The 23,774-nt window shown below is 43.5% G+C and overlaps 2 protein-coding genes across 6 annotated transcripts in view; both read left to right on the top strand.

The window, feature by feature from the left end:
- CCDC30 (coiled-coil domain containing 30) overlaps nucleotides 1–3,490 on the top strand; it is a 116,139-nt gene extending 112,649 nt beyond the window's left edge. The window contains exons 17-18 of one of the 3 annotated variants that reach the window (XM_059374375.1): nucleotides 2,729–2,793; nucleotides 3,133–3,490. In XM_059374375.1, the coding sequence (XP_059230358.1) occupies nucleotides 2,729–2,793; nucleotides 3,133–3,229 (162 nt within the window). In that variant the 3' untranslated portion in view covers nucleotides 3,230–3,490. The remainder of the gene's footprint in view (nucleotides 1–2,728; nucleotides 2,794–3,132) is intronic. The other 2 variants (XM_059374374.1, XM_059374376.1) reach the window with 2 other exon arrangements.
- Nucleotides 3,491–6,163: 2,673 nt separating this feature from the next.
- PPIH (peptidylprolyl isomerase H) lies at nucleotides 6,164–23,232 on the top strand. Of its 3 annotated transcripts, XR_009399431.1 has the most exons (11): nucleotides 6,164–6,270; nucleotides 6,614–6,678; nucleotides 6,941–7,021; nucleotides 7,290–7,334; nucleotides 7,603–7,645; nucleotides 10,799–10,891; nucleotides 14,826–14,913; nucleotides 15,398–15,438; nucleotides 16,162–16,250; nucleotides 22,854–22,937; nucleotides 23,031–23,232. XR_009399431.1 is itself a non-coding variant. In XM_059374377.1 (10 exons), exons 1-9 carry the CDS (start codon nucleotides 6,205–6,207, stop codon nucleotides 16,228–16,230), a joined length of 591 nt encoding a protein of 196 aa, XP_059230360.1. In that variant the 5' UTR covers nucleotides 6,164–6,204; the 3' UTR covers nucleotides 16,231–16,250; nucleotides 23,031–23,232. The 3 variants fall into 3 exon arrangements, 2 of the variants coding, with proteins under 2 accessions (XP_059230360.1, XP_059230361.1); XM_059374377.1 differs by lacking the exon at nucleotides 22,854–22,937; XM_059374378.1 differs by lacking the exon at nucleotides 22,854–22,937 and having other exon boundaries at nucleotides 6,998–7,021.
- The last annotated feature ends 542 nt before the right edge of the window (nucleotides 23,233–23,774 follow it).

Raw genomic sequence — 23,774 nt, forward strand, 5'->3', positions numbered from 1 at the left:
CTGTTTACTGTTTCCCCCCAAACTCTGGTTTCCTCCCACTGGATCATGTATTTCCCTTACTTGGAAAGACACATCCCATCTTCCTTCCTTCTTTCATCTTCCTGGCTTTTGTTTTTTGAAATACTATTGTTCTGCTAGCCTATAGCTAGAAGGGTCTTTACAAAATATAATCTGAACATATGACCCAAAGCCATACAAGGACTTACCGCAGTCCTCCTTAGGCTCTTCTTGGAAATCCCTCTCCCTCCACTGCCTTCTCCCATGACTTCCTTGCCCCAGATTTTCTCTTGGCTACTGTCCCTCGTAATTTAACCTAAATACCTTCTCTTCCATAACGCTTTTTCTGAATCCTCCCATCTCCAAATATAGCTTTGTGTCCTTGATAGGACTTCTCACTGCTCCTTATGTCCCAAATACCGGCTCAGCATTTTACTAGTTGTGTGGAAGGAGGAAACCTCATTTACCTTATAGTTCCTTCATCTGGGAAAATGAAGTTATAATATTCAAAGGTGGCCTTTCCTCACCAAAATCTGTATATGAATATTTATAGCAACATTATTGATAATAGCTAAGAGGTGTAAACAGCCTAAATGTCTATCAGCTGAGGAATGGGTAGACAAAATGTGATATATCCATTCATACAGTGGAATATCACTTAGCCACAAAAAAGGAATGAAGTATTGATCCATGTTATAAGACAGATGAACTTTAAGGATATTATGTGAAATGAGAAAAATCCAGTCACCATATATTATATGATTCCATTTATATAAAATGTTCAGAGTAGACAAATATATAGACATAGAAGTAGATGAGTACTTGCCTAGGGCTGAGGCATTGAAAGATGGGAGGTGTAGTTAAAGGGTATTAGGTTTATACCGGGGGTGATGAAGATATTCTAAAATTTATTGTAATGGTTGTACAACCCTGTGAATATACAAAAAACCATTGAATTGTGTACTTTATTTTTATTTATTTATTTGAGAGAGAGAGAAAAAAAGTGCAACTGGGAGGAGGAGCAGAGGTAGAGAGAAGCAGACTCCAAGCTGAGTGAGGAGCCTGACACAGGACTTGATCCCATGACCTGAGATCACGACCTGAGACAAAACCAAGAGTCAGATGCTTATCCAACTGAGCCACCCAGGCACCCCAAATTATGTACTTTAAATGATTGAGTTGTAGAGTGTGTGAATTATATCTCCATAAAGCTATTACAAGAGTGGGTGAATGAATGAATGATAAAAATTTCAGAGATGGCTACTGGGGTTAAAGTAGAATAATTAAAATAATGCATATAAAGTACCTGGTATATTGCTTGGCAAATTAATGGCATTCAATAAATGCAGCTTCTTTCTCTCAGTGAATACATTTGTTTCCATATTGAACACTTACTGAGTTCCTCCCATATGTTAGGTATGTTTATGTTAATTAATTTTTGCAATAACCCTGAAAAATTAGTGATTAATTGTTATTCTCACACTTTAAATGTAGGAAACAAAACTCAGAGAGGTGACGGGACATATCAAGAGTCTAACTAGTCTAACTAGTAGAGCCAGAATTCAAATTCTCTGAATGGTAGTTTTTTCTTCCTTATAGAATCTCCTCATTTATTTCAGGATAACTAAGAATTTCTCACAGAAATTGGGTTGGTGTGTATCAAAGTTTAAACAGAGGTCCAAGTTTAGGGGAATTGGTAAACCCCATAATTGTATGTAATATTTGATCTGTGTTGGTAAATTTCTATAAGAAAGGTATTTGGTTTTTAAAGTCACAGATTTAAAAAAAAACAAAACTTTTTTTTTCATGATTTAAAGGGACAGAAAATGTTTACCAGATTATTAAGTAAAAACTTACCTAATAGAACAGAATGATTATATCAGTTAATATGAGGTAATACATCTAGGACAATAGATAAAATAAGAAGGCTTACAATGAAAGTGCTAATATAAAAGTATAAGATTTATATTTTTATAATTACTAGATATTCTATAGGTATTTAGGGATTACATTTTTTCAGTTTTATTGAGATGTAATTGACATATAACATTCATTGTATAAGTTAAAAAGTATAAAAAAGTAAAACTATTTTTTTTCCTGGCAATGAGAACTTTTTAAGATCTAGTGTCTTAGCAACTTTCAAATATACAGTACATTGTTGTTAACTGTAGTCTTCATGGTATACATTACATCTCCAGAATGTATCTTACAACTGGAAATTTGTACCTTTTGACCACCTTCACCTAATTCCTCCATCCACGACCCCCCCACCTCTAGCAACCACAAATCTGATCTCTGCTTCTATAGTTCGTTTTTTTTTTTTTTGAGATTGTACATATATGTAAGATTATGATGCTATGAATATGGGGTGGGGCACAGATATCTTCAGGCAGTGATTTCATTTTTTCCAGATACCCAGAAGTGGAATTGTTGGATCATATGGTATTTCTGTTTTTAATTTTTTGAGGAAACCCCATACTGTTTTCCAAAGTGGCTAAACCAAAGTACGTGCCCATCAACAGTTCAACAAGGGTTTCCTTTTCTCCACATCCTTGCCAGCATTTGTTATCTCTCTCTCTCTTTTTTTTTTTTAATGATAGTCATTCTAGCAAGTAGGAGGGGAGGGGATTAAATTTTTAACCAAAAATATCTATAAAGTACATGTTTTAGGATCATATTGCCAATGGTTTATAATTATAATTTTAAATATTCATCCTTTATTTTCTTTCAGAACACAATTTCTGACATCCCTGAATTTGAATTGTTGAATAAAATCTTGCCCTTACAAGACTTCAGGTTAGTAAAGTCAGGACAGTCATCTGCAAGACTGAGAGTCATGACCGCCTAGCTCATCCTGAGTTGCTGGCTTAACAGAGCATAGCATTGGGGAGTAATGTTTCTATATTTAGTATTTGAATTTTTTTTCTGGTCCCTTCTCTTTTTCCATCTCCTCACCCCCACACCTTACAGGATCTCGAATCCATACATGTAAGTGTAAGGTAAATGTTATTTGGTTTCCTTTGTGTTTGAGAGTTGTAAAAAACTGAAATCCTATGGCTGCCTTGTTCCCTGTAACCCCAAAGTGCTACCAAGTGATTCTGTTTTCACAAAATCCTCATATATGGCCATTCTTAGTTTTTCAGGAACAGGTTTGGTAGAGTCGGGCAGAAGTCTTCAAGAGATTACAAAAACATACATCAGAAGCAGCAATGATAAATCCCAATTTCCATGAGTCTCTTTCGTGTTCACGGAATTCTGAAGCTGGATACATGAACTTGGCTTTTATGAAAGAGACATAGCACATCCAAGAACAAGACCCAAAATCAGAGCCATAAAATCACTGGTGGCCAAAACTAGACTGGTAAAGCTGCTAACTTAAAGCATGAGGGTGGAACATGACACGTAAAAGAGTTACCAAGGATCCCCACTGGACATCAACGAAGAGTCCTTGTCCTCAGAATTGCTGATAAATTTATTAAACTAGTTGTAAAAATGGATTTCTCAAGTTTGCTTGATATCCTCAAATATCCTTATATTGATCTGAAATAGTGACTTAAGCTCAATGGTTTAATTAGGGGTCTGTTCAGTAGAGCACCTATATAGCTAACTCAGCACTTTCCCCCATTATCATGGATATTATTTATTTTTTAAAAGTAAAAACAATGTAATCGGGCGCCTGGGTGGCTCAGTGGGTTAAGCCGCTGCCTTCGGCTCAGGTCATGATCTCAGGGTCCTGGGATCGAGTCCCGCATCGGGCTCTCTGCTCTGCAGGGAGCCTGCTTCCCTCTCTCTCTCTCTCTGCCTGCCTCTCCATCTACTTGTGATTTCTCTCTGTCAAATAAATAAATAAAATCTTTAAAAAAAAAATAAAAAAAAAAATAAAAAAAAAACAATGTAATCGTATTAAATCAAATACTTTAAAAAGAAAGAGAAATCTCCTATAATCCTGCATTCTCAAGACAACTATTTTTATTTTATTCCTTTTTGGTTCTTATTCAAGTGCATATTTTTTTAAATTTAGAAACAAATTTTATCAAATGCATATATATATTTTTTTAAGATTTTTATTTATTCTTCAGAGAGAGAGGGAGAGAGAGCGAGCACAGGCAGACAGAATGGCAGGCAGAGGCTGAGGGAGAAGCAGGCTCCCTGCTGAGCAAGGAGCCCGATGTGGGACTTGATCCCAGGACACTGGGATCATGACCTGAGCTGAAGGCAGCTGCTTAACCAACTGAGCCACCCAGGCGTCCCGCAAATGCATATATTTTTAAGTGATTGTTATGTTGTATGTTCATTTTCACAGTCTGATTTTTAGTTTAACATACCATAAAACACTTTTCAATATTTTAATAGTCTTCATAATTATTCCTTCAGTAGCCACATCATGTTTATAAATTCTCTCATTGTTTGCATTCAAGTTGTTTCTACTTTTTCACTATTTGAGATTAAGCTGTAGTGAAAGTCTTTGTGAATGTAGCTCTTCTTTTTCTCTTGAGTTATTCTGAAACAATTGGCATAATTGGGTCAGAGGATACAAATGTTATATAGTTTGGTATTTCACTTGTGTTGCTTTAAAAAAAAAGTCAACATGATGTTTCTATAGTCAACCTCTTTATTTTTTTCTTTTCTTTTCTTTTTCTTTATTAAGTAGGCTCCGCGCCCAGCATGGAGCCCAGTGTGGGGCTTTCACGACCCTGTAATCAAGACCTGAGCTGAGACTGAGTGGGATGCTTAACCAACTGAGCCACCCAGGTGCCCCTATAGTCAGCATCTTTAAACTTCTTGATCCATAAAATGGGAACAGTAGTCGTTCCTGTCCCATATAGTTGTGAGGACCAAATGAAATGAAATGTATATTTAGAACTTAGTAGCTACTTAAGAAATGCTAGGTGGTATCATTTGTTTTCACTGGCACTTTGTACTGGTTTTTCCACAACCTCATAAACATTGGATATTTAATCAATTCAAAAAATTTATTTTAAAATAGCTGCTATAAGCTATACTAAAGGGTGATTCCTTCTGTTCTTTCTTCCCATCCTTTTTCTCTTCCTCTTTCTTCTTCCTCTTCAACTGGAGATAGAGGAGACCAAGAGGAAAGGAAAAGTAACCAAAAATTAAAGACACTGTGAGTTGAGATATTGAATTTTTATATGTAACTCTTACTTCCTCAGATGACTGACCCAGAAGGGATGATCAATGGATAGAGGACATAATAACTATGATACAGATACATGCTCTGACTCCAAACCTTGCCCAAGGTCACCTTCTTTCACTCAATTCATTGAATCTATTTATTGAATCCCTACTATGGGCTTCAATAGTAGGCAGTAGAGCTACACCTGTGAAGAGAGTTTCTGCTTTTCTGGAGGTAATATGCTATTAGGTCGGAAGATAGATATGTGTGTGCAACAGAGACACACTGGGGGGGGGTGACAGACCATATAATTTTGGATGGTGAGTGGCAGGAGGAAAATAAACCAGTGATGCATCTGGAGGAGTGACTATGGGCTGCTTTAGGTTAAGTGACCGCTGAGCTGAGCCCTGAGCTACAAGGAGCACTCCCTACCTTCATTAGGATCTAGAAGAGTGTTAAAGACTGTTAACAGCTGGTACCAAGACTCTAAAGAGAGTATCAATCTCCATGACCTCAAGGGACAGAAAAACCAGAGAATCATAATTGAGGGTGATACAGGATGAGACCAGATATGTGTGGCCAGATAATGTAATGTAGGCCTTTATATGTAAGGACTTGGATTTTATTCTAAATATGGGAAGCCAGGGATGATTTATAAGCAGATTTATTTAAAAAGCTCTAGCCGCTCTACAGTAATGAATTGTAGGTGGCAAGAGTGGAAGCTTGTGGCAGAACTAGAACTAAAATTCTGGTGTACTGACTTAACCGAAGGGCTACATATACCAGGCTATTCCAAGTGCCTTCGTGGGGCTCACAGACTAATGGGCAGGGATCAGACCGGTCGCACGTAGGATGGCTCAGAGGTCCTGGTCCCACGTACTGCCACAACGCCCGGTTTCGGTTTCCGCACGGGAGGTACAGAGCTCTTGGCAGCCGGGGCGGGGCGGGGACTTCCGGGGGGCGGGGCCTGGCCTTCGTTGCGTCTTGCGCCTGCGCCGGCGCATAAACCCGCGAAGCGGGGGATTAGGTTCGCCGGAACCCACGCCTCGGTCTTCTGCTTCCGGGTCGCAGCCATGGCGGTGGCAAATTCAAGCCCTGTTAATCCCGTGGTGTTCTTTGATGTCAGCATTGGCGGCCAGGTGAGGTCCATGCAGCCACGGCGCCGAAGGGACACTTCACGGAACCAGCCGGGAAGATCTCACCCACCCAGGGATAGCGGACTGGAGAATCCAGGAAACGAAACTGGTCCAGAACCTACCGACCTGCGGGGCAGGGGCACGGGCACGGGAAGGGGAGAAGTCTTGCCCATCCTAGCGCCGCGCAGCGGGAGGGACTGGACGGCGCGGAAGGAGAGGCTGTGGAGGTGGAGGTGGTAGAGACCGAGTGGCATGGGGCGAAGAGGGGTCAGCCGCTCCAGTTCCTGTTCGCCGAGGCCTTCATGGTCTTGGACCAGGCATTCTGACCGTCTCCCGCCGCTTGCAGGAAGTTGGCCGCATGAAGATCGAGCTGTTTGCGGACGTTGTGCCTAAGACGGCCGAGAATTTTAGGTAAGGAGATGTTCCAGCTCTGCTAGGTTAACCGAACCAGAAGCTGGAACCGGTAGGCGTTATCCTCTGCCTGCCTCTGTCTGTCCACTCGCTTCCCTTGAGATCGGAGTCTTCTCTGTAGCGCTCTGAATAGTCACCGTTTTTACTCTTCCCATATCAATTTTGTTGTTAATTTGTATGCTTAGGTGTCTGGACGTCGGCTGGCCCGTTGGTGGGCTTTCTGGCGCTAATGTCTGTGCTCCCCCCATCCCCACCCGAATAGGAATGCCCTCAGCTGTGATGCCATGGTAACTGATTCGTTCACTCTTTTCCCTTTAAGGCAGTTCTGCACTGGAGAATTCAGGTCAGTGTCAGACATAGTCGATTTCTCTGCTTGCTCCTCAAGGATGTCCTGGGGCTGCGGTGGGGTTTTGGGGAACCATCAGCAGGCCTTGAATGATTGCTGGTGACAGTAATAGAAGGTAATACCCCAATATCTTCAGTTCATTTGCCTTCTTTATTTCTCTTCTCCCGACCATCTTTAGGAAAGTTCCTTGGCTCTAGTGGGTGGTAAACTGGACAGGCCCCTGGTTACCTATCATCATTCCAAGTTTCTTTCTTTTTGGTTATAGAAAAGATGGGGTTCCGATAGGCTACAAAGGGAGCACCTTCCACAGGTAAGGCCTTGGCAAGCCATCCTGCAGGCTTTTAAAATTACTTCCTTTGGGGATTCATCTCTTTAGTGGGAAGTAAAACCATAGGACAGTTCCTAGATCTTGAGAAGGAATGTTTTTGTGAACTCAACAATCGATTTGAAGGCTTATTAAAAGCCAGAGTGATAAACATTTTATTTTTAAATCAATGTTAATCTAAAGTATAATGACTAAAGCAATGTTTTCCTAAATGACAGAACCTTCTCTCAGGATCCTTTATACTTTGTTTCAGGGTCATAAAGGATTTCATGATTCAGGGTGGGGATTTTGTTAATGTAAGTACTATTTCTTTACTATCAAAGCCCTTTAGGAATATTGTTTTTTGTTATTGCTGCTACTGCTACTTCTACTACAGGACTCGGTCCTAAGACTCGCAACAGTAGCGAAGTTTTCTGAAGGAGTAAGGGGGGGTGGATAGGAATGTCCTTTAGAGTTACTTGCTACTACTCTTTATACCACTAGATGAATACATTAGCACTTCGAGTCACTGACTTCCAAATTTCAGCCTTTTAGAGCCAGAAACTGAACTTTCCCAGCATACCTATAGATGATCCTTGAGAGATACAAACTAGTTAGTCACATGACACTTGGGTAGAAATCAGATGAAAAAAAAAATTTTTTTTTCTAAATGGCAGTAGTCCTTTTTCATGGAGCTCAGTGCTTATGCTCTAATTCCCTTCTACCTCTGGTATCAAGGTGCCTGAAAAGTTGCATTTTTTTAAAGATTTTATTAATTTATTTGACAGATAGAGATCATAAGTAGACGGAGAGGCAGGCAGAGAGAGAGGAAGGGAAGCAGGCTCCCTGCTGAGCAGAGATCCTGATGCAGGGCTTGATCCCAGGACCCCAAGACCATGACCTGAGCCGAAGGCAGAGGCTTTAACCCACTGAACCACCCAGGCGCCCCAGGAAAGTTGCATTTTTCACCAGAAATCAATTAGTGGGCAAAGAATCAGACAACAGAGGCAGATGGTTCTGGAGGGATATTTCCTCTATTTACTAACAGAGCCCAGTAGAATAATTCTTCACTGTCAAGTATAAATTTCTTGTGACTAGACTGTATGTATCTTTCATATTAAGTCTCTTCTCCTTCTCTGACCTTGGAGGGTGCTGAATAAACCTTATCTCTTCTTAGACCTACTTTTTTCCTTAGCCAACCACTTGCATGCACGTGCATGGTGGTCTTCCTTATTAGTATCATTTGGTTAAGACAAATTGCTATTTTCTTGAATCTGGGAGATGTTCTTTCTCCTTCATGTGTATATTTATTCAGCTTAACTCTTAGGAGTTTTTAAAGGCCTATTTCCTGTCTGGGTAAAGTTACAAAGTGGCAGATTTTAGGTCAAACCAGGCTTTTAGATACAGTTTGTCTCATGTGTGTTACATTGTAAAACTGGGCCATTACACCAGGATCCTGGTATCATGACCTGACCTGAGGGCAGATGCTTAACCAACTGAGCCACCCAGGTGCTCCTATTCAATTAATTTTAAGTCACTTTCTTTCTTTTTTTTTTTTTTTTTAATTTTATTTATTTCTTTGACAGAGACAGATCACAAGTAGGCAGAGAGGCAGGCAGAGAGAGGAGGAAGCAGGCTCCCTGCTGAGCAGAGAGCCCGACGCGGGACTCGATCCCAGGACCCTGAGATCATGACCTGAGCCGAAGGCAGAGGCTTTAACCCACTGAGCCACCCAGGCGCCCCTTAAGTCACTTTCTGTTGTTTGCTCCGAAAATTAATTTTGTCATTTTCCCTACTCTGGTTTCTGGAGAGCAATAAATAATGTAATTATAGCTAAGGATGCAAGAAGTGATCTGTCCCCCAGGTTTATTAGGAAATTGGAAGTGAACTTGTTTTTCTCTTCTTCTGTATGTACATAGGTATTTGTGTGGAGTTAAAGATATAATAGTTCAGGGCGCCTGGGTGGCTCAGTGGGTTAAAGCCTCTGCCTTCGGCTCAGGTCATGATCCCAGGGTCCTGGGATTGAGCCCCGCATCAGGCTCTCTGCTCAGCCTGCTTCCTCCTCTCTCTCTCTCTCTCTGCCTGCCTCTCTGCCTACTTGTGATCTCTATCAGTCAAATAAGTAAATGAATAAAATCTTTAAAATATATATATATATATATATTTATATAAAATAGCTCACATTTACTATAGTGCTGTATCAATTGCAAGGTCTTTTCTGATTGGGTCTTCCTGGCAGCAGTGTAAAGAGTAGGTGATTTCATCTTCACTTGTTAGCTGAGAGAAGGGAGGCTCAGCAGAGCAAAGTGACTTTTCCAGCTCATAAAGGATTGATCTGGAACTCACATCCAGATCTTTCCACTACACAGAGCTTGGTTTTATTAATTTGAAATCAAATAGAAGTTTGATTTTGACAGTTTTTTTCCTTGTCTGGCTTATGTTCATTGTCTTTGGCAATCTTTGTCCCAATAAGGGCCCCTTGATTCTGTCCTATATCAGTGCTTTTCCTTTCTGCCATGCACCCAATATTCTTTCTCTTTACTAACTGGCTGGAAGAGATTGGTCTTTTGTCACCCTCTCAGGTATTCTGTTTAAGGTACTACAGATATGGCTGTAGCCAAGTTGCTTTATCACCCTGACTTAAGTTGGCTCACCTGGAAAACGAGGACAATAATAGTGCTTATTCCATGTGGTTACTGGAAGAGCGAAGAGATAATGCTAATAAAGCTAGTTTAAGCAGAAATTGGGGATTTATGATAAGGTGTTTCATGAAACCCAAAGGAAGAAACGAACTAGGAACTAGTAGGCCACATAGAACCAAGGCAGTCTTTTCTATTTCTCTAGTGCTCTCTATACAAGTATGTTGCCTTCTCTTTCTCTTCTCAGACCAGAGGATGGTCACTGGCAGCTTCCAGGCTCACATGATAACTTCAACCTCAAAGAGAGGCTCAGTCCTTCTTCACAATTCCCAAAGAAGGAACTCCATTAGTTGGGCATCCTCTCTTGGACCAATCAGCCTTGGTCAAGAGGGTGGTATCTGCACAGATGAGGCTTCCAAAAGCCTATCCACTTGCATAGCTTGGAGCGGAGATAGTGGTCAGTTAATAGGATAATTCTATATGCCAACGGGCATGAGAGTCTTTGGCAAGGATTATGTATGTGATCATTGTACTGTCATTCCCTACTCTGCCTGTGTCTTAACTGAGCTTTCTAGAGGCCCAGCTGTCATCTATTTTACCGAACCTGTGTGTTGCCCTGGCCAGTGTGTGGGCTGCAGGTTGCCTAGGATGGTGCTGGCTTTGATTATAAGATAGGGTCCAAGAGGTGTGTCTCACAAAGTGACCTTCAAGCGTAAAAGCGCACCTTAAAAAGTTGGCTTTGGTGCAGCAGCATCCCTCCTCTGGGTTCCAGGATGGGGGAGGAGGGGCAACACTCAAAACTTGTTAACACTTCCTTTTTTTTCTGCTCAGGGAGATGGTACTGGAGTTGCCAGTATTTACCGGGGGCCATTTGCAGATGAAAATTTTAAACTCAGACACTCGGCTCCAGGCCTGCTTTCCATGGTAAGTAAGATCCAGTCAAGATTTTGGGTTACATTCCTATTCCCCAGGTTCTGGGCCCCTCTTGAGGCCCAGTGCTATCTCTTAGGATGAAAGCAAATTCTTTACTTCTCTTACTTGTCCCAGGACTCACTCTGCCATGTATACCTCCTTCTTCAGTTGGCTTTGATTTTGTTGAGCTGGGCCCCTAGCAGTCTGGGGAGCCAGAGTTGAACTCTGATGTGTGTTTTCTTACCTCTGTTTGAGCGGGGGAACGTGCTCAGCATCCAGCCCTGTTGCTCAGAGTGTGGCCAGTTGTACTTTCAGCGCTCCACCCATCAGGATTCCCCCCGCACCTATCCACGCATGCTGCTGCCTGGCTTGTCCCCCTCCGGGCTCACTGACCGCTCCTGCTCCTTTTGGACCTGCTCTCCTTCCTACTTAGACCCGCTTCCATACCTCACTCCTTTCTTAGCCCTCGCCTGCCCCACTTAACCCTCTCATCTGCCCCACTCATGCTCACTCCCCCATCTTCCCCTTACTCATCATGCCCTCCTTTTCTTACTCACCCCATCCTGCCTCCCTCTCACTCTCCAGTCTCCTCCCTACCTCCCCACATTACCCATTTCCCTGGCAGTACCCCCATTCTCCCTCCCCAGACCCTATATTTACAGGCACACACTCTGCCCTGCTTGACTGCCCTTCCACTTATCTACGCAGGCATTCATCAAGTGAAGGTTTGCCAACACCCGCTCTGTTTCAGGCCTCAGGGTAGGGCACAGGGGTATAGACCTGATCCCTGCCCTTGTGACACTTAACATCTAGTGGAGGAATCACACATGCAAACTGACCCAAGGTAGGGAAGTCACACCACCATCTATTGAGGTGAGGGCCCCTCAGCGTATGTTAAAGTCCATGGGCTGCCCCATGGAATGAAAGGCGCCATTCCGAGGGGTCAGGCACGGCTTCACGGAGGAGGGTGGCATGGTCAGAGAACAGAAGGTGAGGAAAGATGAGAACATAGGATGTGAGTGGGGAAGGGAAGGGCCAGTAGAGACACTAGAGAGAAGAGTGGGTCTAGCTCCTCAAGGGCTTCAAATGCTAAAATCAGAGGTTATGGTGAAGTACAGGTTATGGTGAGCCGGATGCTTTTTTGAGCAGGGTTGATCAACTTTGTGATTTAGAGAGAAGCCCCCAGCTGCGGTGTGAGTGGCAGATGGGAATAGAGAGGTGGAGGTAAGAGAAGCCAGTCAGGAGGCTGCCATGAGGACGGAGTGAGACCTGCCTGGCAAACAGTGTGTAAGCCCCCTTTTCGGAGAGCCAGGCTGGGCAAACGCAGGAGTAAATGCTGAAGGTGGGCTCAGGTGGGCTTGGATCTTCGCCAAGCTAGATCTAGAGGGCTAGATCTTTCCAGGGGCATGCCATTTATGGAGGAGTCAGGAAAATGGAATGAAACGTTGGTCTCTGCTCCTCGGGCTAACGCTGGTGAAGCTGTGCTGTCACAGATTATGTGGCACAATTATTTTTGTTCCATCCTCCCCTATATCCTAAGTTCCTCAAGGGCAGGGACTGGGCCACAGTGGTCTCCAAGCCCTACTACCTGATAACAGACAGGCACGGAGCAGATACCGATGAATGGCGGAAAGAGCCAGCATCATTGCTAACCTCTACTGGCCAATTGCTCAACAAACACCATAGGAGGGTTAATTCCTTTTAATCTTCTCAACATCCCTTTGAGATAGGTACAAATGAGAACACTGAGGCCTAGGGAGGTGATGTGACCAAACCGAGGTCACATGATAATGAGGCCATCGTCTGGCTCCAGCGCTTACTCTTGAAAGCTGTGAGCTGTACTGCCTCAAGAGAATGAGCAAACCAAGGGGCTGAGAGGGCAGAGAGTGCCCCTTGAGCCATAAAAATGTATATGACTGTTCTGCCTGCCTGCTTGCTAATTAGTGTCCCTGCACCAGCCTCAAGGGAGATTGAATGATTGCTTGATTGACTGGTCAAAAGAAGGAATCAAAAAATTGGGAGCCCCAGGATGTCTGTGCCTCATTCCACAGCATGTGCCTCCTCTGACTGGCTTAGGCATTCCCTTGCTTTCGGGTAGGAATTGTTCATAAGTACATGCGCAAAACCCACGAGTAAGTAGCCTCATCTTACGAGGGGCATTTCTAAGTATAACACAAAATCCCTGGTGAGGCAGTGAGTGCGTTCCCCTGGACAGTGCTATGAATGTATTTCATGCACACATTTGTTCCTGCACAGCCCAACACAGAACCAACCGATTTAAATCCACGTAGCATCCGATTACCGCTATCGACCTGTCTCATAATTTCCAGTCCTGCCTCAGTCATGGTTATCGTATGAGACCTGTGCTTTTAATAGTACTCTCAGTTTCCCATGGTCGACTCCATTTTTTTTTCCAAAACAAGCGAAGTATGCAATAAAACGTCCACAGAGACAGACACTGTCACAAGGCAGTGGTACTGAAAGGTGACTTGGACTTGCTGATATACAAAAGCCTGAATTTAGCGTATTAAAGCCAGTTCCAGGGTCTCAGCATAAAAAAATACAAAAGTACACTTCATAAGAAAGTCAAATCTCTCCTTACAAAGCAGTACAGCTAACTGCTTTCAAGAGTAAGTTCTGGGGTGCCTGTGTGGCTCAGTGGGTTAAGCCTCTGCCTTCGACTCAGGTCATGATCTCAGGGTTCTGGGATCGAGCCCTGCATCTGGCTCTCTGCGCAGCAGGGAGCCTGCTCCCCACACCTCCGCTGCCTGCCTCTCTGCCTACTTGTGATCTCTGTCTGTCAAATAAATAAAATCTTTAAAAAAAAAAAAAAAAAGAGTAAGCTCTGAAGCCAGACGATGACCTCATGACCATGTGACCTCAGTTTGGTCACATCACCTTTCTAGGCCTCAGTGTTCTCATTTATACCTATCTCAAAGGGATGTTGAGAGGATTAAAAGGAATGACCCTCCTATGGTGTTTGTTGAACAACTGGCCAGGAGAGGTTAGCTATCATGCTGATGATCTTTTCGTCATTCATCGGTATCTGCTCCGGTGCCTTTCCGTGCATCATAACCGTAGCCTGTTCTTTTGTAATGCATTGTGAAATGTAATGATGTAGAAACAATTTCAAGGGTGGAGAGGGGATAGGGCTAGAGACTTTCAGATTCTCAATTTTAAAAAAATACTTCTTCCTGTAAAATTCAATAATACAGGTTTTGGGGTGTAGCTGTAAAAAGCAAGCATCATTGATTAAATAGCATCTTTTTCTAGCATGGCACTAGCATAGCAACTTTTCACACCTCCTTATAGTCTTTTATTACCATTGTTATGGTGCAGTACAAAGCTATTCAGTCAAAAGAGCTTATGGCACAGGCAACAGGCTTTTTCTCCATCGTACCTAACTTGTAACTGTAATCCAGGTATAACCAGTGTCGGATTAAATACAGCAGATCAGTTCCTGCGAACAATTGTTCCCATTTTAAAAATTCAGGCTGCAGGAGAACTGTACATTTATTCAAGGATCTAGCTCCTTGAGGGCAGTGATTATGTATCCTGTTTCTCTCAATATCTTTGAATCCTAGCTTAGGACCTGGCTTATAGTAGTTAGTTAGTAAGGTTTGCTGAAAGAAAGAAAGGAATCAGGGCTACAGGCTCTTTGGGGAATCCTTTTTTTTTTTTTTCTTTACAATTTTATTTATTTGTCTGAGATAGAGAAAGAGAGCAGAAGCATGGGGAGCAGCAGATAGAGGGAGAGGGAGGAGCAGGCTCTCCACTGAACAGGGAGCCTGATGTGGGGCTCGATCCTGGGACCTTGGGATCATGACCTGAGCTAAAGGCAGACGCTTAACTGACTGAGCCACCCAGATGCCCCTCTTTTGAGAATCTTGCCCTTTGACTAGCGTGGCCAGGAAAACTCACTGAAGGTATACTTGGTTTCTGACAGGCAAACAGTGGTCCCAGTACAAATGGCTGCCAGTTCTTCATCACCTGCTCTAAATGTGATTGGCTGGATGGGAAACACGTAGTGTTTGGTGAGTCCTCTTCCTGTCTCAGAGTCCGGGCCCCGTTCACACAGAGTGGGACTTCTAAAGGAGCCAGTCCTCAGACTCTAGCCCCAAGAGTGCTTAACTGATGTAACTGCTCTGGGAAAGTGGAAGTGGTGGGAGGTGGGGAGAACTTGTGGTTAGAATGCTAGATAGAAGGATGGAGGGACTATCTGATGTAGTGTGTAACCACTGGGGTGATCTATATGTCTGGGAGGGAAACCCAGATGGTGTCACTTAAGGAATGCCACACAGAGGGAGCACGATACAGTAGGGCTTTGCAATCGCCCAAACCTAGTCCGCTACTCCTTCTTATCTCTGATCTTGGGCAAATCATTTCACTTCCATCAAATCTCAATTTTCTGATGGTAGTATGAGATTCCAATGAGATGCTGGCTAAGAGTGGACATTGGAAGCTGGAAAGTGCTATGCAAATGAGAATAATAAAGTCTAGTTCATACTCTTCCTACAGGAAAAATCATTGATGGACTTCTAGTGATGCGAAAGATCGAGGTGAGTCCTGTTTTGATTTCCTCTATCTTGGCCGTTCTAGTCTAGTAACATGAGAGTGTTAGGCCCTGTCTTTACTGCCTCCAGTTACTTGGGCTCCCTCAGAAAGAATGAGGAGTCCAAGCCCCCCCCCCCATTTTTCTGGCCTGAAGTTTGCCCCTCTGGTGCTCACTGAGGTTTGGCTTCTGGTGGCCCCTTCACCTACTTGATAAAATCTTACTCAGCAGTGAAGCCAAGGTCCTTCATGACCTGGGCCCTGCTATGTCTCCACAGCTCCTTCTGCCACTGCTGCGTCCGTATTCCAGTCTCATCAGGCTACTAGCTCTCCTGGGAATATGCCATACACATTCCTGCCTCTGAGCGTTTTCCCGTGCTGTTTTCTCTACTGGAATGCTCTTCTACTTTTCCTTCCAGTGGGATCCCATTCATCCTCCAAGGCCCAGCTCAAGTGTCCCCTGTTTAAGCAGTGGTTGCTTCCTCTGCTCTGTTGTGTCAACTCTGTCTTATAATTTACTGCATTGTTTCATATCATAGGTTTGATTTTTTTAAATGTTGGACATTTTCTCTTTGATCTGGATTATCTTTACCCTTCAGCTAGGACATGGACTGTTAACATTTCAGTCCCTGAGTCCTCAGTCCTTAGCACGGGAGCTGGCAGGCATCCCTTTGTGTTTGGTAAGTGTGTGTGTTTGAGTCGATGAATCTCCACTGTGCTTTCTCTCCTAGAATGTTCCCACAGGCCCCAACAATAAGCCCAAGCTGCCTGTGGTGATCTCACAGTGTGGGGAGATGTAGTCCAGAGCAAGACTGATCAGGTACGTGTGCCTTTCTCCTGGTTAGGAGTCCCCAGCATGGTCTAGTGGAAGGACCTATAGAATTGAAAACATGGGATTGAGCCCCATTTCCTGTCTGTGTGACCTTGGGGAAATCACTTCCCTTTTCTGAGCCCGTTTCCTTATCTGTCAAATGGGGACAATAGCTTTCTTAGGCTCCTTGTAAGGATCAGAAAAAGGTTTATTAGGGCATTTAACTTTTCTACCACTTTGTGGTCTACAAAGTATCACCCTGAAAGCCAGTGAGCGGTCTCATAGCACTGTCAGACTCTAGTTCTTCCTGTGCCCCTGCTGGCAGGACCTGGCTCCACCCCTGGGCGACTCCAGGCTGGGAGCAGGCTGGGCGGCTGGGAGACACAGCCATCGTGCCTCTTTCATTGGAACTGATGCTCGGTTTGCCTGGGGGGCTCGGTCAGTTAAGCTTCTGCCTTCGGCTCAAGTCATGATCCCAGGGTTCTGGGATTGAGCCCCGAGTTGGGCTCCCTGCTAAGTGGAGAGTCTGCTTCTTCCTTTCACTCTCCCTCTGTGCTTGCTCTCTCTCTCAAATAAATAAGTAAAATTAAAAAAAAAAAAAAAAAAGGAAGTGATGCTCATTTCCAGGGCCTGACTTTGTATCTGCCAGACTCATAAGTGAAAGCAACCTATTTCCCAGCCTGCACCAGCTCATTTCCTCCCCATACTTGCCACTGCCTGCTCTGTGCTGGGTGACAACGAGTTGAAAAATGCCTCTGTCTTTCAGGAGCCTAAAGGGAATAAGACAGAATCTCAGAGGTGATCACTAGTAATATAACTGAGGTTGCTAAATGTTACCAGAGTTCAAGGGAGAAATTGATCACTTCAGCTAGGTGTGGGGTGGTGGTGCCTTTTGCCTTGCTTTTCTCTCTCTCCCTCCCTCCCTTCCTTCCTTCCTTTCTTCTTTCTTTCTAATTCTCAAACCTGCAGAAGACTTGGAAGAAAAGTATACTGAACACCCATGTCCCTTTTGCCCAGGTTTACCAATGGTTAATATTCTTGTGTTACCATTTCACTTTGACATTGGTTTTTTCTCTCCCTTCTTCCCTCTCCTCTCTCCTGCTCCCCTTCTTTCCCTCCTTTTTACCTTCATTCCTTCCATCGTTTTATTTCTTTCCCATTTGAAAGTTGAAGACTCCTTGACACTTTACCCCTAAATACTTGAGCAGACAACTCCTAAAAATAGCATTCTACATGACCACAGTAATATTATTTAATATACATGTTCCAACTTCCCCAGCTGTCCACATAGTAACTTTAATAGCTCTAAAAAAAGAAAAATTCAATGAAGGTTCACATATTTTATTTGGTTGTTTTTAATCTTAAAAATAACATAATATAATCTCAAGAAAACAGTTCCAAGTCCTTGTCATTGCCTGTTCTCCCCATCCAATCCCACTTCTGTCCCAGGAGGTAACTGTTTTCAGTCTGATGTATGACCATCAGGGCCTTCCCTATGCCTATCTTATTTGGGGAGGTTTTGTTTTTCCTAAATGTCATCATACTATTTTGTTCATTTGTTTTCCATTTGGCAGATGTCTTGAAGACTTCCTAAAACTACTTCATATGAAAACAAACTAACAATATGCTGTGTTTGTAGCATATAGCTTATTTTATCCTTCTCTGACGATTTGAACAGTTAAATGTTGTGACTGTTTTGTCCAGAACAGTTTTAAGCAAAAACTGACGTTGTGTTGCTTATCTTAACTTTGGTGATATCCTTTGTTAAACAGAAACTGTAAATTTTGATGAGGTCAAAATTATCAGTCTTTTCTCTTACGGCTTTTATGGTTTTATCTTGTTTTAGGAAGGTCCTTAGTATCTCAGCTCATAACGTCTTTTGTATTTTTTTAATATTTCTATGGTTTTACTTATATACTTTAAAATTACCTAGAATCTATTTTTCTTTTCTCTGCCTTTTTTTCTTTTTTTACTTTCTTTTTTAAAAAATATTTTATTGATTTGTTGGACACAGAGAGATACAGTGAGAGAGGGAACACAAGCAGAGGGAGTGGGAGAGGGAGAAGCAGGCTTCCCGCCAAGCAGGGAACCATGTGCAGGGCTGAATCCCAGGACCCTGGGATCATGACCTGAGCTGGAGGCAGACACTTAACGACTGAGCCAGCCAGGCACCCCTCTCTGCCTTTTTTTCTGAATGGAGATCTAGTCCAATGCCAGACCATTTTAATAACTGTATATACCTCTATCTGTGACTTACTCTGTGTTCATAGCATCTGGCACTTACAGGCATTCATCAAAAATTTATTACATGAGTTAATAGAGAGAGAGAATGTCAGGCATTTTAGGCAGAGAACTGGTATGAGCAAATGCAGAGGCAGGCATGCACAAGTGTGTGCTAGAAGCTGCACGTGGTCCTCTCTCTTCTCCAGCCAAATACTCCCTCCCTTCTGAGGCACAGGTGACACCCTGAGCTTTCTTTCCTGCCTAGGAGATCCCTAGGGCTCAGCCTGTTCTCCTCCTTCAGTAGTAGCTAGCATTTCCCTCCTTCTCCTTGCTGAACCTGAGTTGAGCTACTAGGTCCTTTTCCTTCTAAGGATTGACCACTGATCACTACCAGAGGACAGAGATAAAAAAAAGAACAGTGTTTAATAAAATTTTTGATTGGGGCTTTTCTGTATTTTTCTGAGTCCCTTCTAGAAAGTTAATGGAAATCCTTGACGAGGGCTTGATTCCTGAGGGTGGTGATCGCAACCGTCCCTTCCTCATCTCTTATTAGCAAAGGGCAAAGTAAACCTTTGCCCCCGAGGAAGCCTCTCTTCTCAGCCTACAACCCAAGCAGAACAAATTCCACAAGGGCCATTTGGCGTTCCAGAAGCTTCTTAGACCAGAACTGTCCAATAGAAATTCCTTCCTGTGATGGTGGAAATATTCGATATCTGTGTGTCCATCATGCAGCTCCAGCCACATGAGACAGTTGAGCACTTGAAATATGTGGCTGACGTGACTGAAGGACTGAATTTTTTATTTAATTTTAATTAAATGTAAGTGTGGTACTTCCAATTCAGTTTCCTACCCGTGACTTGCTCAGAACTGAATCTTTTATAGTTAATACTTAGAGGCAGTATCATTATGGCAGTTGTTTATTGCATACTTCTTGTGCTCAAATATTGAGTTAAGAACTTGAATTATCTCATTTAACTTTCCCAAAAATCTTTATCATAAGTTTTAAGGTGTTAGGGAATCTAGGTGGCAGTCTGAATCTAGGTGTCCCCACTTTGGGTGTCTCAGTAATGTGATTTGGGAGAAAGGAAGGAAAAGTGGAGATTAATTCCCTGGAGAGCAGAGTATCATCCCATAATTTTTCTTGCCATATGGAAGTGTTTCAGATCCCTCGGGTTGTCTGGGGCAATATAATGGCTAACAGCTAATATAAATGCTGGTTTTAGACCCTGTTGGGCAGTATTCTCAAACGTTAATGCACGTATGAATCGCCAGGAGATCTTATTAAAATGCTGATTCTCACTCAGTGGGTCTGGATGGGGCCAGAGATCTTGCATTTCTAACCAGCACTCAGCAGATGCTAATGCAAGGCTGTAGTGGGATAACAGAGCCTGCTTTTTAATGGAAAAGCCACCATATTCCAATCAGAAAAGACCCAGAAGGTGATCCTCTCTTGGTGGCACTGGTCCTGCAGGAATCTGCTGCATTCAAATCAAGATATCACCTAATCATGCACGGGAGGCCTTGTGTCTAGGCACTGGAAATAAAAGACGACGGGAAGGAGATAGAAGACCCCTCAGTGACACGATCAGCTCTACCTCCCCAGGAAGCACTTCTAAAGCTTTTTCTGGTTTTGCCTTAGGCCCTGACTTTGGTTTTAGCGAACAGGAAGTTTTCTGTTCAACTCTCAATATAGAGACCATGGTTTTATCTCAGTGGGTCCTGTGAAAGCTTTTTATGATGCATTTGGTTAGGAATCCAGAAGTGAACCTTGGCCCTCAGGATTCTCCTGCTGTAATCTGGATCAGGTTCTTTGCTACTTACAACCACTTGGGGGCTGGTGGAGCTTCTGTTTGGAAAGCTTCAGAGTCCCTTGGAAAAGGGAGTGGCTGTGAGCTCTGGCAGCCCAGCTAGTCTGAATTGCTGCTCTACCAGTTAACCCCAAGCCTGGTACCTGTAGCAAGCAGTAGGTTGCTTTCTTCTGTCATTGTTTCCCAAATTTCCCTAAAGAAGCCAATCACTTGGGAGCACTTGTTAAAGCAACTAATTCCCAGATCCCTTCCCTGGAAAGTTTGAGTGAGTTTGAGGTAGGATCCAGGATAGCTATGTCTATAACAAGCATCTCAGATGCTTCTTACCAGAGAAACAGGGTTTGCACTGCTGTAGGCAGTACTGTGATGAGTATCCTTTAACATTGCATCTTAGAAAAAATATGTAATTAATGCGACACACCATTTTATAGTGAGGCATTATTAAAGGTCATATGGTGATTAGGTTAAAAATTGTGCCTGTGGATGGTGGCTAAAACCGTGGTGAAGGTGCTGTGGGAATGACTGAGCTTTAGGAAGCACTGTTTCCCATTATGGGATTACCCATAGACACAATATCTTCCTATAGAGGAAGATGATGGGACATGTTGATGGCACAAGGACCAATCATTCCTTCCACAACTATGCACTGTTGGAATAAGATGGGTCCTGTGCAGCATAGGCAGCTGCAAATTTAAAAAGCCCAGTTCCTGCCTTAAGGAACTCAGTCTCTGGGGAGACTGGCCATGGCAGCACAGTAAAGCCTTGGACTGGAGGCTTCAGAGCAGAGTGAGGAAAGCTGGAGCACCTGGAGCAGTCTGAGTGGACTACAGAAGAGAGGATGCTGTGGCTGAGTTGAACGAAGAGAACTTCTCAGGTGGCTAAAATGGAAGGGCATTCCAGGCAGAGGGAACAACATGAGCAAAAGCAGGAAACTGCAGGAAGTGTAAGGGAAACCACTTAATTCCATATTAGCAAAGGGTAAGAGGTAAGGCTAGAGGAGGCCAGGGCCAGCTGGGAGAACCAGGGCAGGCTGAGATACTCATGTGTTATCCTGAGAGTGGGCTTCAGGCAGTGGGCACATTTTTTCCCCCCTGGGGTGAGAGTTCATCGGACTCCAGAGATTGTCAAAAGGGAGCCCAGTCCAGCCCTCCAAAAAGAGCCAGGCCAGCAGGAGCCACTGGAGGATTTTGAGCAGGAGAACACTGTGATTGAATTTTCTTATTCCATAGGGGACTCTGGCAGCAATGTGGAGGAGAAGCTGAGGTCAGTGAGGTGTCCACTGCAGCAGGCCAGGCAAGAGACAAGTTTCCACGTGAAAATACAGGTGTAGGGAGCGCTAGAGACTTGGCAGCAAATATTTGCATGCCTGCTGGCTGTGTGATACTGTTGTTCCCTGCCCTGAAAGAGAGACCGCCCTGCCAGCTAAAAAGGGAGGGGAGGGGAGAATGGCTTCATTCCAGTCCCATCCAGTACAAAGGCAGAGCACCCAGCATCTTAATCAGGTCACACACGTTGAGGTATGCCAGTTGGTGAAATACCACATAGCCTTAAAAAAAAAAAAAAAAGTAGATCTGTATGTATCAGCAGATTTTTAGGGTATGTTAAGTGACAAAGTCAATATTTAGTACATTTGAATAACTATTTCAGAAGTTACTACAGTGAAGTACAGCCAACTGTTAGTAATGGTTACTTGTGTAGTACAGAGAGAGGTTTTTGTCCCCCCATTTCTATTGTCCCATATGTGCTTGAATTTTCCATATTGAGCATGTATCTCATGATAGAAATATGTACTGTATCTACATAGTTTAACTGATTCTAGTTGCACCCAGCTGCTCCCAGGCATGTGGCTGACATCAGTCTGAATCGCTCCCTGGTCCCTCCATCTCCTCCTAGTTCTAGGTCTGGGACAGTCAACGGTGCCTTGCTGGGTGCTCTCCCAGTACTTGGTTCATTTCTGTATACAGCAGTTAACATAGCATATCACAGATGTGTTGGCCTGGTTTTCTCTAGACAGAACACCTTGAGGCAGGGACCATGCTGACTAACACAGTGCCTGGTCTAGGAGAGAGCTTGGGTCCTGGGGCACCATGGAACTTATAAAGTGCATTTATGCAGTTTTTTATATTCTGCTTGGGGTTCCAGGATTAAACTTCTAAGCCTGAGCCTGCAGTATGACAACAGGACTCTTTGTTCCCTGGAGGGAAAGGGGCGTGGCCATGTGTAGGGGGAGGGAGACGGAGTAGTTTCTGAGTGTACTCATTCCGTTCATTAAGTAACACTAACTACCAAGGCCATAAACAGAGGGTGTGGACTTTACTTTCTCTATAGCACTGGAACCAAAACCTGTAAGGAGGAAGGATTGCTCTTTGTTCTAGAGCTCCACAGAGAGCCATCGAAGTCTGGCAAAAAGCACACAGACTTTGGAGCCAAGTAGACCAGGAAGCCATTAAACCCCTTGGGACCCTAGTTTCCTCTTTTGCTTGATTACAGATAATATATACACAGAATTTGTGAATGGTAAATAAATGAGATGATATGTGCGGCCATAAATGTTAGTTTCTTTCTTTTTGTTCTTGTGTAGTATACTTCGCAACTTTATGCTGGGGAACCAAAGGTCTGACGGAGGTCAAGAGTCAGACCAGTTCTGCTCTTCCGGGAAAAGCAGGTTAGGAGTGTAGAGAAGAGCTAGGAGTATTGTCTCTCATGGAATGTCCCCTTCCAGTGCCTCTGAGCTACTTATCTCTTCCATCCCTAACAGACCTTCACCTCTCTGCCATTGTGGGCCTTCCTTGCTCTGGGTGACGCTCTTGAGTAAGATAATCCGGATTGGCCCCTGTGTTTGCTTCCCTGCCTGCTGCAGCCCTTTTTGATCAAGAGACCTTGGAAGTGTCACAGATTCAGAACCCAAGATTTTCTGTTTAAGTTTTCAATTGTAAATAAAGTTTTGTTTTGTTTTGGTATATGTGTTGTTTTTAAATAGTTGTAATGATAGCCTGTCTCCTCACGCCTTAGCTTCAGCCAGAAGGACTGGGTCTCACCAGAGGCTAGCATGGACCAGAGCCAAATCATCACTGTGGTTAGGTGATGCCTCAGATTTGCAAGCAATTGTAGTAGTCCCCTCTTGGGCTCCAGCTGACTGGGCAAAGAAGGCAAAGCCCCAGGGCTATAAGCACAATTTATTCCAAGGATGTCCCCAGTAGGTTCAATGTGGTTGGTTCTAGAGCCTTTGAGGAAAGAGTCACTAACTTGGGATATTTTGGGATCAGAGACCATTTGGTAGAATGTGTCTCAATCACAGTGAAGTGAGAATAATTTACTCAAAAATCTTGGTTTCAATCTGGGGTCGTTTTTTAAACAGTAGAGGTTTTGAGAAGTTCTCATCCCCTTTCAGAGCCTCAGTCTTCTCATCTGTAAAGTGGGAATAATAATGCCTATCTACTTCATAGCATTGTTGAAAAGGTCAAATAAGCAAATGGATATGACGGTAACTGGTAAACAGTAA

The sequence above is a fragment of the Mustela nigripes genome, chromosome 14, assembly GCF_022355385.1.
Source record: "Mustela nigripes isolate SB6536 chromosome 14, MUSNIG.SB6536, whole genome shotgun sequence".
In the NCBI taxonomy this organism is placed as follows: domain Eukaryota; kingdom Metazoa; phylum Chordata; class Mammalia; order Carnivora; family Mustelidae; genus Mustela; species Mustela nigripes.